General features: G+C 42.0%; 1 protein-coding gene across 2 annotated transcripts; it reads left to right on the top strand.

The window, feature by feature from the left end:
• The first annotated feature begins 188 nt into the window (after positions 1 to 188).
• armc1 (armadillo repeat containing 1) lies at positions 189 to 10,387 on the top strand. 2 transcript variants are annotated; one of them, XM_033639260.2, is made up of 7 exons: positions 189 to 413; positions 1,302 to 1,510; positions 2,255 to 2,346; positions 4,753 to 4,945; positions 5,520 to 5,636; positions 7,266 to 7,340; positions 7,983 to 10,387. In XM_033639260.2, the coding sequence occupies exons 2-7, from the start codon at positions 1,349 to 1,351 to the stop codon at positions 8,172 to 8,174; spliced, it is 831 nt and encodes a 276-aa protein (XP_033495151.1). In that variant the 5' UTR covers positions 189 to 413; positions 1,302 to 1,348; the 3' UTR covers positions 8,175 to 10,387. The 2 variants fall into 2 exon arrangements, with proteins under 2 accessions (XP_033495151.1, XP_033495150.1); XM_033639259.2 differs by having other exon boundaries at positions 193 to 413; positions 1,299 to 1,510.
• The last annotated feature ends 7,242 nt before the right edge of the window (positions 10,388 to 17,629 follow it).

The raw sequence follows: 17,629 nt of genomic DNA, 5'->3' as shown, positions 1-17,629 counted from the left end.
ACCAATTGGATTTCACCTTCAAAACAAAACTATCTAATGATTTGGTATCATATCTGTCAATCAAACTATAGCGTCCAATCAAATGCCATAAATCGTGTGTATGTTCGTTATACTTCCCTACGTTTGCCGGTGGAGATATGTCCGCTTTAACCTGCTGGGATTCTTATGGAAAACTGGGATGTCTGCGTTCACATAACAGCTGTACCCATTGATGTGCCACAAAACCCAAACAGTGAGCACAGCTGCTAGCGACGGGACCATAGTAAAGAAAGAGGCGCAGGCCTAGCGTTAGTTAAATTGTCCTGTTACAGTTTTATGGTGGCATCGGGACTTTTTGTGACGTCGTTGTCGCAACTGTTGTAACTGAAGTCGAGTGGGGTTGTCTCATGGTGTTACTAAAAACTGACAGAAAGGTATGTTGTAATTGTCAAGTGACGTTAGCTATCTTAGCTTAGCTGCCGAATCGCCTCTGTACCACAGGGCGTGATTTGAGGTGAGGTTGGGGGTCGTAGAAAGTGTCTTTGGCAAAAAGAAGTACTTGTATTTTGGGTTACGAAGATTTCGTGATTCTGTTAGTAGTATGCGTGGGGTTAAACCGTATGGCTTTCAGAATTAGCTTAACAAACTATGCTAAAATATATGTTCTTAAATGTCCTAACAATGCATATAAGTAACTTTACAGGTGTCACCAACCTGTCAGGTTGTGCAGCACAATGGATGGAGGTTATTGCTGATGTACAGCCTCAAAAACTCCCCAAAATCAGTGAAACGTGCTGTAAGACAATGGGATAATTGTAAAAGTTTGACACTAGTACATGCAACTGACACCTCACTTTGTAAGGTGCATCATCATCGAAGTGGTTTTAAAATACATTTGGGGGTGTTTTGTTTGTTGGTTTGTTTCCTGCATCAAATTATTTGTAGTTTTGCAACAAATGGTACCACAGATCAATTTGATCAGTTGATTAATAGAAAATTATTTGTGAGCAATCATTGACAATCAAATAATAATTATTAAAATAAACAAACATTAACTGGTTCAAGCTTCTCACATGTAAAAATCTGATTGTCTCGGTGTCATATTACTGTAAACTGAATATATTGTGGCTTTTTTCATGAGTGATCAGAAAAATAAGCATTTTGATTCGTCGTCTTGGATTTTGGGGAACCGTGATAGTCACTGTAGTCCTTACATCTAATTTAGACAATCTACAGGTCGATTAATAATGAAAGAATGTTTAGCTGAAGCCCTCGTTTTTATGATGTGAGATCCCTGATTTACCTTATCTTTTTTCCAGTAGAGTGAAGAGGTTGGTTTAATGTGCGTGGCATCAAGACAAGAGGCACCATGAGTGCGGAGCTGGATGCACTGGCCGTGGTGAACCAGCTGCGAGATCTTGCTGCAGACCCCCTGAACCGAAGAGCCATAGTAGAAGACCAAGGCTGTCTGCCAGGTCTCATCCTTTTTTTGGACCACCCCAACCCACAGGTCGTCTACTCTGCACTATTGGTAAGCAGCATCCGAATATTTACATTTTCTTTATGTGCTCACACATAAAGAACTTTACATCACAGATAGTTGGTGGTGGAAGAAAAAGAAGAAAACTAGTTTTGACTACACAAGGCTGAATATTCAGTGCTGCCATACAAAGAAAGAAATGAAATATTTATAAATCTATTTGAAATATCTACAGCAGCTGTTAGGTTAAAGTAGTCCTGGTTGAATAAGCAGTAGTGCTCCCTGCTGGTTCTGTAATTGAGATGTTTTCTGCTCATGTCATATTTTGCCCCCCCTGCTGTTCAGCAGTGTTAGAGCCGGTCTCAGTGACCATCTGAAGGCCATTTCTCCTACCACTGTGTCCCAGTCACATGCTGATACATGGCGACTTTAAAACAGCTACATACTTAAAAACACTGTGCAATGGTGACATCTGCTGTCTGTTTTGTGGTGTAAACACAACACAAAGTCTTGATATAGCAACCTCTCCCCACTTCCACCACCACCCTCCTGTACAGTACATGACTTGTATTGTGAGTGCGCATTTAAGTGCTTTTATGTAACAGTTGCTCCTTGATGGTAACCCGTGAAGTGTAAACACGGGGTCGGTGCATGTGTATTTATTTTGGGTTATGTAATATTTCACCACTGCACATGCTGGCCCATTCTAAAAGCTCCCTCACTCTCTTGTGATATCACAAAGGGTCTGACAGCTTTGAGCGGACGGATAGATAACGCTTGCCCTTGTCCTTGCAGGCCGTGCGCTACCTGGCAGAATGTCGAGCCAACAGGGAGAAGATGAAGGGCGAGCTGGGCATGATGCTGAGTTTGCAGAATGTCATGCAGAAGCAAGTCCCTCTCACCACCTCATCACACACACACACACACACACACATGCTCACTGTGCACTTTCTTTACATAAAACCTTAACCTAGGATTTCTTTTGTTTTGCACAATGTGTGCCAGTCTGCAAATTTTCCAGGCAGGGTGATGTCCTTCTATTTGCCATGTCAGGATGAATGTGATTAAAGTTGAATTAGAGCAGGGTGCTAAATGGTTAAACTGCTGTTCCTGCATCTTATAGATTTTAATGCATCTTGCCACCTCTCATTTTCTCGATCAGTCTACTTGCGTGTTTTTACTGATGTGAGCTCATATTTGCTTTTGTTTTGTCGTTGAGTTAGCGGGTTGTTTTGCAGAGGTGGCTCATTTTGCACACATGGTATATTTCAGGCATATTTCTGTGTTGCTTGCTGGTCTTGTATCGTTTATGAGCTTTTCTAGAAGCACTGTAAACAATTTTAATGTCCTAAAAGAGCATGATGAACCCACTCTGGTCACTTGTGTGGTGTCGAAGGCAGGTCTGCTTTGAGGAGGTGTTCTGCTCCAGATAGCTGGTCCCACCTGAGGGTCAGTGGCAGTTTTGCTAAGTGGCTGCTGGTCATCATCAGCACCCTGATAGAAATAGACCTATGTTCAAATGGCCGGCTGTAGATTGTATGATTATGCTCCCCCCCCCCCCCCCCCCTCCTTCTCCTGCGGCAAAGCTCTTGCTTGCCCTGGAGTGCGCCAGTCACTTCAGCTAGTCAGGCGTGGCATCAAGAGGAGCCCTGCAGTAACGGCAGCAGCTTTCCCTGCTCGCAGTCCAGTCAATCTGACTTTGGGTAGAGGTCGATCATAGCTGGACAGAGTGGGAACACATGGCTGACGGGGGCCATCCAGCATAGTTGCACCAAACAGGTGTGAATACCATTTTTTTAAGATCTGAAGCTCAGGAAGACGTGGCCTCTTATTCAGTGCATGAACATAAAGAATAGATGATGAAATCAATCCGAGAGAGTGTTTGCCTTCCATAGAGCTGGAGTAAGGATGTGTTGTATGGTGCTGGAGAGCACCAGGCTCCCAGAGGGCACCCAGGCCAGACAGCTGATGTCGTATGTGGTTACTATGGAAGGAGTGATGACTTGATGACATATGAAGCCGTGTAGCCTGCAGGTTTATCTCAGGATCCCTCACAAAATATCCGTAACTGCAACTGACGTCATGTGGCTTCTTTAAGGAAAGCTGCGGCCCACTAAAATATTTTGCTCTGCTGTGGATTTTTTTTTTTGCTAAACGGGCAGTAAAAACATGACTGAAGTGCAGAATAGGCTTAATTATCATGAGTGTGAACCAGAGAAATAGAGAGTTGAACGGACACTCCCATTCAGACCAACATACCAGGATGGTCAGAGCAGTGGCCATTTTTATGTGTATCTAAACTTAAGTCTAAACAAACTGACTTGTGGCAGCTCACTAAGGTCACTCAGAAAGTATGAAGCATGGAGAGGCGTTTTCAGTGCACCGTCTCGATTGCCTTGCTGCTAGAGAGAAATTGTGGATTGCTAAGTTTATGTTACAGTGTTATATAGTGAGAAAAGTATCCTCTGTAGTTTTAGCAGAGACTTCACTACCTTTTTAAACAGCACAATAAACACAGAAAGGGAAAGGGAGTATTCTTGCAACTATTTATACATAAAAATACAGACACACACCAGTCCAAGTTTCTCTGAACTAAGACTAGCTTGATTACCTTGTTAACTCATCATAAAACACACTTCATTTAAGCTCCACAGAGACAATATAACACTTGGTTAACGTTAGTCTTTGCAGGGCGACCTCTAGCTCTCCTGGTAGAGTGTGCGCCCTATATTGGCTGAGTCCTTTGCAGGGGCCTGGGTCCGATTCCAACCTGTGGCCCTTTCCCCTGTCTCTTCCTCATTTCCTGTCAATCTCCAGCTGCATTGTCTGTCACTGCGGCATCCTTGAGCTCAGGTCTACACCTCCAGCGTTAGAACAGGAAGGACATGGTCAGATTCAGGCTTCATCCATTGAAGGTTATGAAATGGAAACTTAATTAATTTCAAGTTTAGGCACAATTTACACTTCTTCTCTCACACAGACAGAGGCATACAGGCTTCATAATTTGTCTGCTTTGGCAGTGGTTTGCTATCTCGCCTTTAACAGAAGAATTTTGTCACAATAGTGTGACCATTTGAAAGTGCGCATGACTCAGGTTACCTACTCTTTACATCATCATACCTACACTGAACTGCATTGCACCTTTAGTGTTGTTACATACCTACAAATATGCTACTGATCACTTGTGTGTACATAAACTACATTTCACCCCCAAAAAAATCCCAATGTAAATAATATTTTTTACTGATTGTCTCCCCCTCTTCCCTTTCTTTACCCTCTCTCTGTCACCAAAGGAGTACGTCACCCGGGGAGACCAAACTGCTGGCCTCTGAGATCTATGAGATCTTGCAGTTAGCTGGTAAAGAACAGGCCGAGCAGGCCGAGGCAGCGGCTGCCTCCTGCCAGCGTAAAGCCCAGTTCTTCCTGGGCTCCAACAACAAGAGGGCCAAAACTGTGGTGCTGCACATTGATGGACTGGATGATCCTGTGAGTGATCACACATTCAGGACTTAACACAACATGCTGGCACTCATCCGTCATGCTCAAACACACCAAATGTCTGTTAGTGCACAAAAATCTTTTTTGGGGCTATCGTGTTTGCTGCTGTCATTATCACAGCGTTGTCAGTGCGGCTTAGCGGTGTCTATCTGGCACATGATAAGGGGGTGGAGGGGTCAGGTTGTAAATGTCAGCCATTGAACAGCAGGACGTTGAGATTGAACCTGAATGCTGCTCTGCAGGAAGCTTGCACCTAGCCAGATTACATTACAGCAGACAGACGGCCTCTGGTGGGCTGCATCGCTATCACTACAGCACAAACACACAGCGCTGTGGCAGCTGGAAACCATAGACATGTAAACTCTGTTTCTCAAGAGCATGTTGTATTTAGCAATATAATGTTTTATAATATATTTTTATGGCCACATTTGACCTAATTAAACTGTTGCTGAATCTGCAACATCCACATTTCCAGCCATACTGCACTCGTGCCATTAACTCATGTCATGTTGGCCTTGTTGTTTCTAGTCACGCCTTTGAACTGTATCCTGTTTGTCATCAGACTCGAAGGAGCCTTTGTGAGGAGGCGTTGCTGAAGATTCGAGGGGTCATCAGCTTCACCTTCCAGATGGCTGTCAAGAGATGTGTTGTCAGGATCCGCTCCGACCTTAAAGCTGAGGTAAATGTCTGTCCTGATGCAGAAATTCATCCAGGAACTTAGAACCAGTTATTTATTTCATCAGCTTCCCAGTTTTAATTTAAAGAATAAACTGTGTTTTATCTGTACCTTTCCTGATTGATTACTAAAGACAACACTGTTTTGTCAAGTGTCTGTAGCCCCTTTTGAACTGCCTGTTCTTGGTTGAAATGTGGCGCCATTATTCCAGTGCACTACTCTTTATAAAAGGTACAATCAGAGAATGGGGGGAAAGACTTTGTCACCTTTAAGCTGGCAGCTGTGATAATAGCAGTGCCGAATCGGTGTCTATAAAAGGGACAGCCAGCAGGAGCAGGACAGGTGTGACGCTTTGACGACATGTTATGTGTGCAACCCACCCCTGGGAGATTTAAAATGCAGCTAGCATCAGTTCGCAGCTAACTCGAAGAACAGCAGCCGAAAATGTCCACAAATTGGAAAAACAATGAGGTCCGGGAGATTCTAACCCTCCGAGCAGAAGTTGAGATCAACTGCCATATAACAGGGACGGTAAATGATTGTTGTTGCCATGTTATGCCACTGTTATTGTTCAGAAAGCACTGCCGACATGTATGTTATATGTCACACTATAGGCAAACGCTATTGGTTGTGTTAAATGTCTCGTTGTCATGTCTCTTTTGCTTCCACGATGCCGGCATACTTTCCAAAATCACACACTGGAGCGACATGATGCTGCTGTTATTTGACTCTGTGTAAAAATATAAATGCAACATACAAAAGGGACTTTCTTGCGGCCCTATAGCACAGTCTCTGTGAAACTTGTTACACTTAATGTATTTTAACTTGACGTGATAACATTTTAAAACACTTGGAAACATCTATAGCAAGACAAATGTCACTGTCATCTATTGGTTGCTGTGCTGTTGCCTGTTTTTGATATTTAAAGAGGAGGAATCTGCTTCCTTCAGTCACTGCAAAAGTAACAAATGCAACAAAAGTTAGATATGAACTTCATCACAGGTATGTACAACTTGCAAGTAGTCGTCAAGCTTAATCAGAAAAGCTCAGGTTTGCCTAAAACTGATAAAAATGTACTCTTAAATGTCCAGCATGTAGAATTTAGGAGCATCTATTGGCAGAACTTGAATATAATATTCATAACTATGTTTTCATTAGTTTATAATCACCTGAAAATAAGAATCATGTTTCCATTACCTTAGAAAGACACAGTTATATCTACAGACAGAGTGGGTCGTCTGCCACGTAGTCCACCATGTTGTTTCTATAGTAGCCCAGAATGGACAAACCAAACACTGGCTCTAGATAGCGCCATTCGCGTTTTCACATCGGCCACTGTAGTTCTCCCACACGCTTGGCACATGGAATAAGTTTCAGTTGTGCAACCTCACTGTTAGATGCCATTAAATCCTACACACTGGACCTTTAACACTCACACTTATATATACTGTATCCAACTGGTTGGATGTCTTGAGCATAACTTTGATGTTGGTTTTGGTACCAAAAATACTGAAAGCAGCAGCAGTATTTAGCATTAACATTTGCTTTACCAAGAGTTCTGGTGATGTTTTGAGCTGACAGAAATAAAAAGCATCACAAATGATCACAAAAGTTGTTTTCCCCCCCTCACAGGCATTGGGCACAGCAATCAACTCCACCAAAGTAATGAAGGCACAGCAGGTGGTGAAGACTGACGATGGAGGAGAGGTAAGGACAGCTGAGAGAGATTGACTGATATGTGGGAAAGAAACAAACTGTAAGGTCTTGATTTACTTTAAATTGCTGTATGTAAGACTCATTTCCAGTTGATCAGTCTGCCCACTGTATGTTGTGCGTATCTCTGTACAGGCAGTGTAGCCGCCCTTGCCTGTGGCTGAGACTTATTCACACTGACATGATTAGCTAGTCACATCTCTGCCTCAGCCTGTAGGCTAGTTTCTTTTTGCCAAACACATGACCAGTCCTTCATTGCACCTTTTTTTACAGCAGTGTTACTGATTTGCAGCACAAATGTAGTGGAGCTGAATTTGAAGCTGCTAACAAAAATATGAGAGTCCAAAGTGTTTGTTCTACAATAAACTGTAAAGAATTGTTGCTCAAATAATGAGAAATAATTGGCACTGGGCACATTTATAGTCATACATTTTGCGGCCAGCAGGGGTCAGAGCTGGCTCAGTCATGTAATATGTCTCCACGTGATGATTATTTGGCTCTCTGGTCAAACAACTGTGCTTTATGTTAGTCTTAGAATTCCATAAATCATTTTTTTTGGACAAATTTTGATGATATTAACACAAATTATTGTTTCTTCTGGTAATTAAAACAAAAATATGATCTGTGTTTGCACAGCTGATTTTGCCATTCCAAGAGGGCTCCGTGGTGCCGGTAGAGGAGAACACCGACATCCCAGACTACCTGCCCGAGGAGGAGAGTCCGTCCCAGGAGCAGGACAAAGCCGTCACGCGCGTAGGCTCCATCACAGACGGCATGGGCTGGCTCAGCACGGCCGCCAACTTCCTGACACGCTCCTTTTACTGGTGACCACTTCCTGTGTCTCTCTCTCTCTCTCTCTCTCTCTCTCTCTCTCTCTCTCTCTCTCTCTGCTGCCTGTCTCCTCTAAAGTACCATCCAGCTGCAGCCTTAGCGTCTCTCAGCCTCGCCCCGGACTAAGCCCTGCCTCACGGCCCTACACTAGTCTAGACTCCCCCCTCTCTCTCCGCTAAGCACACAGAAGCCGGCCACATGTGTGCGACAAGTGCTGGACTGCCAAGTGGAACTTGCAATAACTTAAACTTGTGTATATACTGAGCTACAAATCCCACTACTGGCTATATGTGCACAACTATATACTAGCTGCATATGTATCTCACAAGACATAGCCAGAGGACTTCAAATCAGCCGAAACCAAATAGCATTCTGGAAATGTGTATGGCTGCATGGACAGAGTTGAAATGTGGCAGGCGTATTTAATTATTCTGAGGCTGATTTTGATTACGTTGAAAGTTTTTTTGTGCATGATTTTTGGTTGCTTCCTCAAATTGTCCTCTTTACGATACATTATTTCCATCTTTAATTTTCTAATTAATTTTGTCTTCCCCCTTCAGTTTTATTAGCATGCTATGAGTCTTTTGTGCCAATCTTGCCTGATGCCTAGATCTGTGACTATTGTGTGTGCCTTTTTTGACATTTTACTTTAATATTTTTCCATCAGTCATTCAAATAATTTAAGAGCTCCGAGCATGTCAGATGTAACGCTCCCAGGTGGTCCTTAGCAGCAGCAGCTGGCCTCCCATAGCTTGTAGCTGACTGAGGTACGTCTCTATAGTAGAAATAGAAAACTAGACACCAGCAAGAGGCCACAGCCCATTCAGCCACTGGCCCACATGCATTATACTGTTGCATCCTCAAAGAAGAACTCCTTAGCTGATCAATATAACACCCTTCCCTGCGTTTAGCTGGACTCATAGACATGTTTCTATGGCTGGACTCCTCTGATGATGCTATAATGCAGGAATAAAAACCCAATGTGAGCTTGCAGAAGCTGTGAGTTGACTGACAGCTCCTTGTGTTACTTCCACAGACTTTAGGCTACCTCTGCTTTCAGCCCTCTATCTCACATCAGCGTTAAAGTCTTCTGTAGTTTTAGTAAAACTCTTACTCAGCATGTGGAAGACAAACCTGTTAGCCGCCTGCTTGTCAAACGTTTCCCCGTGTTACCCAGACTCCCACTGGACATCTTTTTTTTTTTTTTTTTTTTACAGTATTGTAGCCTCACCTGTTTAGTTCAGTTTTCAGTTTAGCCAGCAGTGTCCTTAAAGCAAAGATCATGTTGGTGCACGCTCACACACACACACAAACAAACACACACACATACAGTACAGAGGACTCACTAATGCTGTCACATGAGCAGTAGTGGGATACTGGAACAAGGATGTGGTTATGTACATTTTGTATATGGTGCCTGATTCCCTAAAATCTCAGACCTTACATGTGAAGGAAAATTTTGTTTTTGTAATACTCATTTGCATTTTATGTCACAAAATAGGATAACAGCAGCTAATGCTAACGCTCTTAGCTCCTTTTCTTTAGTCTTTACAACCCGTGACTCACACCAGGTTTAATTATTATCTCCTCTGACTTGTGTGAGTGTCATTAACGATTATTATATACAGTGCTGACCGGGCGACTTTTATTGTTCTGATGGTGCAGAGACGTCACAGTTGGTTGAGGTCAAACGGATAGGGGAATGGGACAGAACGACCTGAGTAATCTGAATTGACGGTGGCTATTCTCTGGAAAAAGCAATAATAATGTTTTGCATTAAGTGTAGTCATCATAGATCAGCCTTTAAAATAATGTTTTTGAATAAAAGTTATTAGTTAAAAGTCAGGATTCTCATCAGTATTAAAATTTCTTCTTTATTTGTCCGTTTTTGCACAGATTTAATCTCTAAATTGCATCTTGTAATTTCATTTTTAATATTTGATGACAGCTCATACTGCAGAGAAATACTTGAACATTGTTTCTTAGATCTGTTCTTATGCATTGATTCAATTGTAAATTACCCACCGCTGTTAGATTAACCACATCTGTAAGGACAACATACCACAAAGTAAGTCCTCAAAAATGTAACTTCATGTGTACAGACTTCATGTGTCTGTCATCAGATGTAATATAATGTAACACAGATGTTAAAGCTGTAGATTCCCTTACACTGTTAATGCAAACGATGATAAACTTAAAATCAAAATGTGTCTGGTGCTTTTTATTTTTAGCAGAGTTTTTGCAGCTGGTTATGCTGAATATGATAACATAATCTTGACCTATCATTTCCCAGTGTTGCACTCTCATGGCATGTGCAGTGGTCACACCAGTGCTCCAGACCTCACTTTCTCAAATCAAATTGCTGAAGGCAGGGACCATTCTTAGCCAACAGAGAGTAGAAATTTGGTTTTCTTTACTGGTGCATGAGTAAGGTGCCCCAGGGCAATCCTGTGGCCTGCCCACCACCTCCCCCCAGCCTTGGTGCTGGTAGGCAGGCAGAGGCAGCAGCCAGCCCCAGCTGGAGGCCCTGGAGCCACTGATGCTGCTGCTGTTACTGCTGAGCCTCCGATGAAATGCAGTGCCAAGCAGGCCTTCAGTGCCCCGCTGTATTATCTAAATGGAAGGTGACTAGAGAGATTGTTTAATGACAATATTGACTCTTTAATATGCTCAGGCCATTTTAAATTAAACCTTAACTTATCTTTTACACCAAAACACAAAAGACAACTTCACATTTATCCTGGACACATCAGATATATTTTTAAAAAAAGTTGCAGCACAGCCCAAACTGTAGTGTTTTAAAGAGGCAAGGTGTAGGATTCAGTGGCATTAAGTGGTGAGGATTGCAGATTCCAACCAGCCATAAGTTCTCTTATGTGCTATGCGTGATCTCCTGGTTAGAATTCCTCAAGTGTTCATTGTTCAGGAGTTAAATTAACCACAGAGGTCTCATTTCTAAAACAATGCGTAGGATCCATACTAAAAATGTACGTATGGACAAAAAAAGCCAAAAATGGTGTGCACCGAAAAATAATGAACCAATTTCTACAATTGGGCTTCCACCTCACCATTTGCGTTGCCAATTTCCCGTCTCTAAAATGTTTGGAAGAGTGGGTCAAAGTTTCTCCCATCAAGTCTGTTTTTATACATCACAACTTTTGCGTGCGAAGTGGCGTACGCCCCTTTCAGGCCTGGTTATGTGCAGTGTTTATAAATGAGACCCCAGGTGATTCAAACTGGTAGAAACACTGAATAAAGTAGTTTCATGTTACAAATCATTGTTTCTCCAACACTGTGTGGCTCGTCGCAGACAGGCTGCTAGCCCAGCGCCTGCTAATGTGTGCTCACCTTTTTTCTCTGATAACTTAAGAGCCAGATGCTCAGGAGAGTTTTACAGGGAGCCAAGTCCTCACAGAGGTCTCTTCCTCTCCAAAACAAACAGACGAGATGATTTGAAGCAGTAAAATCACTGAATGAAGCAGTTGGGCTGCTCACTAAGATGGCAGGTGCGAAAATGTGAATGGCCCTATGTAGAGTGTCTGGTTTGTCCGTAGAAACATGGCGGACTCTGTGGACAAGTATGCACTTGCTATGTAGATATAAATGGTTAATGAAAACAAACGTATGTTCCATTTCTGCCAATATATCCTCCTAAATCCTACACACTGGACCTTTAATCAAGGTCTTTGTTCAAGTGGATGAAAAAGTCCAGCATTAGCACAGCTCGTAAATCATTGAGTTACTTGAAAGCTGACTTTTGAAACGTTCAGTGAAGCAGACAGATAACTTATCCAGTTGAGCTGTATCAACTGATAGGCCCGTTATGATAATTACATTGTCAGTTCATCCAGGTTAGAGAGATCATCGAGGTCATGTCCATAAACTGTATCACATTTCCCTTGTGTTTACATGCAAGTTTGTTTACAGAAGAATATCACCAACACTTTAGTCAACATGACACCAGAATAAACAGCAGGGTTCTCCTGACTATTATAAGACTTTGACACAGTGCCTAAGCCAAATAGAGAACTATGCTGAGACACATTTTGCTGTCATTTCTGGTTGGACTGCTTTTGTCCTCTCGTCTGCTGTCTGTGTCGGAGTTTCACATTCCAATTCCAACATCTGAATAGTCTTAAGAATAGAAGTTTGATACTCTACAAAGGGTGTACATGTGTGCTACCATATTATTATCATATCAGTAGCATAAAATGGTCTATTAAACTGGTGGGTCGCGGTCCAAAAGGGGTCTCAGGTCTATTCCGAATGGACCACAAGCCACTTGTGAACACGTCCACTTTAATTTGAAGTGCTGTTTCCTGCTGTAGAGTGACTGACATACAGACAGCTGCTTGACAGAGACAGCAAACTAGCTCGACAACGTGGCCAAACTTAAGTATGACACTAAATGTATTAAACTGTGTACCTTTAACTAATGACTAAAGAGAAATCTGGACTCCATGGCTGGACCAGTTAAGAACCACTGCATTAGTGCAATCTCCCCTCAAAGCTCATTTGGTTGCAGTTCACCCAGGTGTCAGGGAATGTTAGATGCTCAAATTTCCATTTTTCTTTTTAGCTTTATGTCCATGTTGGCCTAAAAGTTTCAAATCTCACGTTTTGCCTCATGTAGTTAAAGCTATAGCTATCATGTTTCATTGTCTTCTGTCTACATTTCAGAATTGCTCTCATGTGTCTCTTGCAGTGCCACAAACGGTGTTTACAAATACGAATCATTTACGGTGACCAAATGTGTATCTGGGTGTGTGTTTTGCAGTCAAAGAGGCCTGTGGGGCCTCCAAGCTCAGACTTCTCACTAACCACCACTAGAGAGAGACAGTAAGCCTGACAAGGAGAACAAATGATAAAGTGTGGGTTCCAGACTATAATCTGAAAACATCTGATGAAAGCACTTGTTTGTAATTAGATGCTAAGATTCCTAATGCTAGCCAGAGCCGTACTGAAACTGCATATCCATCTGGGCGGTTTGAGCAAGAATCATCATAACCATTAACACACCGCAACCATTAACATGCCTCGCTCACCTCAGACTGTAATATCTGTGGACTAATGCAGCCATAAGGTTGTTTTTAGTAGTTAATATAGTGTGCACCTCTCTGCACAATGCCTGGGCGCTGATGTAAGAAGCAATTTTCGGTTTTAAATGATTTTCCTCAAGGGTTCATATGCTGAGTTTTAATATGACTCTGCTCTGAAGTTTTTTTGTGCACATAAGGGGATATCCTCCAGAGAACATAAAAGTGGCAGTCACCTCTCGTTTTCAAATTAAAGCCACACATAATTTCACTTTCACACTGAGTTCTTTGGATAAACCACCCTGCCATTTCCTCCCTGTTTGAGATAAAACACAATCAGCCTGCCTTGTGCGCCCTCCTCATCCCCCTCATGGCGATATCAGCATATATGTGCATAAATGTGTTGTCGGTTTTACCCTCCCACCTGTGCGTATTTGCATGGTTAATCTGCGCGCAGGGGGGAGAGGGCCTGATGGAGGGTAGATAGGTGCGTCTCACGGCCCCATGGGCTCTTGAGGAATTTTATTGGAGGTTCAGCTCCCAGTCAATGGGATCAGCCGTAAATCCCGCTCAGAGTGTGGCAGGAAATGATGTGACTCCGGCAATTTATGTCAAATAACTTTTGAGGATGTGTGAGTGTAGCGATCAGCGCTACCGGGGCGGCGATAACTCTTCGGCGGGGGGCCCCGGTGAAGATTTAATTGAGACATTTTTCTTTATCTGGAGCGAAGCGCCGGGGCCGTGTTGTTGTGTAACGAGATGTAATGTCTCTCTTTATACGGGGGTCAACATCCGGGATGAGGGAAGGTCACGGACTGACTGTTTGAGCATCCAATTTGCTCACGTAATACCCGCTCTACAGGGAGTAAAAACACAAAGTATTAAGTTACACAGTCCACATATCACACACAGACATGACGCCCTGTGCTGTGGAATATAATGCATCCTTATGATTTTAGATGGAGCCTGTGTGAGTCTGTGAGGAGAGAAATATCAAGGATTCTTATGTAGATGCTGAGTCTGACCTATAACATTTTTATTTGTCTCCATGGTGATAGAAGCATCAATACCACTTTCTAATAAGGCATCTTTATAAAGGAGGTGTAACTAATGTCTGTGTCTGACACTTTCTATAGATCAGTTATAATCCAGTAATAAATGCTCATTAGTTACTCTCTCTGACAGGCCAGTAAGTCTGCAGTTATAAATGTTAGGCCATTAGTAAGACTTTTAATCATCAAGTCTGCACCTGTGAATAAGTTGATGTTAAATGTATTTTGCAGTCTTTTATAACCTCTTTTCTACATGGTAAATGGTCCAAAGGGCCTGGGAGGAATTTTTCACAACCTGGCAACTCAAACATTATTATAAATGACATATAAAGCATTACTATAATATCTATTGACTACTAATAAAGACATTAGTTGCAAGCTCTTATTCCTCTATGAGTGGTGCCTAATGCATAATAGAGTATCGCAATGTAAATATTTTTGTAAGTAAAAGTGCAGCATTAAAAATGCACTTAAAATAAAAAGTACTCACATGTAGTAGTGTTCAAGATGCAAAATGGCTCCTGTCAGTATTATACTGTATATTATAATAGCCTACGGGATAATAATAGTCATATGGGATGATTATAGCAATAAGTTTTTACTAGTGTTGGTTGTACAATCTAAAACAGTGGAGCACATTTTGTGAGATGTTCATGTGTCTTGTTTTATAAAATATCAATCTGCAGTGATGGGAGAAAAATACAGATTATTTGTAATGTGCAATGGACAATGTAAAAATAGTGTTTTACAAGTAAAGTCCTGCATTCAAAGTTTTTCTTGAATTCATAAGTACCAGCAAAATGCACTGTAAGTAGCAAAAGTAAAATTGAAGCAGAAAGACACCTGTTATAAGTGAGTTATAACTTATTTCTCTGTCAGTGGTTAATATATATATTTTTACCACTTTTCTATAGATCAGTTATAATCCAGTAATAAATACTCATTAGTTACTCTCTCTGATAGGCTAGTAAGTCTGCAGTTATAGTCTGCAGATGAATTTTTGGTTGAACAGTCTAAAACAATGGATCACATTTTGTGAGATGATCATGTATCTTGTTATATAAAATATCAATCTGTAGTGATGGCAGAAAAATACAGATTATTTGTAATGTGCAAAGTTTTCTTGAATGCCAAAGTACCAGCAAAATGTGCTCTAAGTGGCAGAAGTAAATCTGGAGCAGAAGGACACCTGTCAGTCTTAAAGTATTATAAATTATAATATTGAATTATTGTGAATAACGCATTAACGTACAATTTTAAGGCTGTAACTGCTCAACAATAACATAATTTTAACAATTTCACACAGCCTACTGTAGGGTAATTCTATAATAATGTGACATATTAGAAAACATAATAGGATTTATGTAAAATCTTAAAGTAATGTAGAGTACATGATAAACTTTCAATCTTAAACATAGGCTGTTGTTGTAGGAGTGTTAAACAGCTTAACATACTTATAGAAATTGTGCAAATTGCAGCATTAAATGTATTTACCACTGCTATAAGTCTGTAAAGTTACTGCAGTAAATGTCAGATAAATTGTGCTGCAAAAAGTACAGTAGTTGCTTCTGAGTAAATGCAAGTACTTTAAACAGTAATTGAGTACTTCTCTCTCCACCAGTATAAAGTGATATCACCTGGCTGAAAGTTGATTTGCATTGTGAAATGACTCCATCTTATTTCTTTTAATATAAAGATTATACCGTTGATATTGTGTATCTGTGTGCGTGCTCCTCCTCCTGCAGCAGCAGCTTGCATGGGGGCCTTGATGAGATGCATGCACACACAGGCAGCTCATAATTGTGGCCATAGCTCATTATTGTCCCCCGGATGATTTGGATCCGCCGGGGGGAGTCTCGTCCTCTGACACCGCCACGTCCGACAACCACTCCAGGCACTGATTGGTGGGATGAAATATTGCCGGCGAAAATTAAAAGGTCCCAGTGTCAAAATAATTCATGATATGCATATCTTCCCGGCTTGATGAAATCGCTGATATCTGGATTAGGCGGATAATAAAAGCGATCAGGCTACAGTTAAACTGTTCCAGCAGCGGAGGGAGGGCGGGAGGGCGGGGGGAGGCGTCTTCTTTATGTGTCAGGAGAGTTGGGCTGCGGGGTCAAGAGACAACAAGTGTGTGCAGGCGTGCGTGCGCGCGTGCACGGCAGCCCTCCTGTCAGCCTGTGTGCAGTGCAGTTCACCACACACACCTAGACCTGTGATTTGAATATCCGCTGTAATTGTCCCAAAACGGCTCATCAGTGGATCTGCCTGCTGCCATTAGGGCCCAACAATATGGTGTGACATTCAAATTCCCCTCAATGACAGGTTATTAGGAGCCCCAAGCAGCCGGCACATAATTAAGCACCGTAACGTTGACCTGTAATATGAAGTGATGGCTCAGTCGTATAGTGGGGTGAGAATGAAATAGGTGCTTTGTTAAAACACAGGAGAACTGGGGGATTTTTCACACATGGAAAAGGAGTGATCATAAAAAGAAGACAGATGTCAATGTAAAATTCAACTATGGAGGCAAATAACACAGACTATGATTTTATAACTGGGAAAAAAAAACTGCATGCCAGCTGCCATGGCAACAGCTGACAGATTAGAGAGTGGGATAATGCTCATCAATACTGTTCAATATCAACAAAAGTGATGAATTTTAATGTTTCCGCCTCAGCTCTGCTCCTCTATAAGATCAAGTCGGTTTATGTTATACAATTTACATATACTCCATTTTTATCCGCTGCGATGTTGAGCTGTGTGAACAAATCTTTCAGGAAAAACAAACAACCTGAGAAAAAAAATGAACGTGTGACTTTCATTTGTGACACTAAAAGCCTATTACACAACTTAAGACATGCTGTCTGAGGCCCCCGCTTTCCCCTTTAGAACAAGTGGACATTGTGATGAGCAATGGACCCATCTGCTGTGCCCTCTCCTCCAACTGGTGTGTGAATATGATGGAGTCTGTAGGTGCCATTTCCAAATCGGAATATAATACCAGTGGCACCTGGGAAATATTCTAATAGAAATGTCATTAAGTTTCATGTTGTGGTACCTGAACGTGCCCCAGAGGTGAGCACATCTGTACATAGAGAATCAAAGCAGTCTTTTCTGTAGCTAAGATGATGTTTTAAAGGGCTTTTGACACATGTAAAACAATAAGTGCACAAGCTTTATGACCCACTTCTGCTTCTTTAACTGGACCCAAACCTCACCTTCAGATACTGGGGCAAAGCAAGCCTTTATGTTAAACTGGAGGCCAGAGGCCTGTGTAATGGTGGGTTTGTGTGGCAGGGCTGCTGAACAGAAGGTCTGCACTTCCCTCCCTCCCTTCCTCCCTCCATCTCTCTCTCCC

The sequence above is a fragment of the Epinephelus lanceolatus genome, chromosome 20, assembly GCF_041903045.1.
Source record: "Epinephelus lanceolatus isolate andai-2023 chromosome 20, ASM4190304v1, whole genome shotgun sequence".
NCBI classification, from domain to species: Eukaryota; Metazoa; Chordata; class Actinopteri; order Perciformes; family Serranidae; genus Epinephelus; species Epinephelus lanceolatus.
Note: the sequence above shows the minus strand (reverse complement) of the source record. Positions and strands in the feature narration are given on the sequence as shown.

Bases quoted from the DNA above. Each gene is read 5' to 3' on its own strand.
- armc1 (XM_033639260.2), top strand. From the start codon at position 1,349: ATGAGTGCGGAGCTGGATGCACTGGCCGTGGTGAACCAGCTGCGAGAT. The intron at 2,347-4,752 runs GCAAGTCCCTCT...CTGTCACCAAAG, and splicing joins TTGCAGAATGTCATGCAGAA to GAGTACGTCACCCGGGGAGA. The intron at 5,637-7,265 runs GTAAATGTCTGT...CCCCCCTCACAG, and splicing joins GCTCCGACCTTAAAGCTGAG to GCATTGGGCACAGCAATCAA.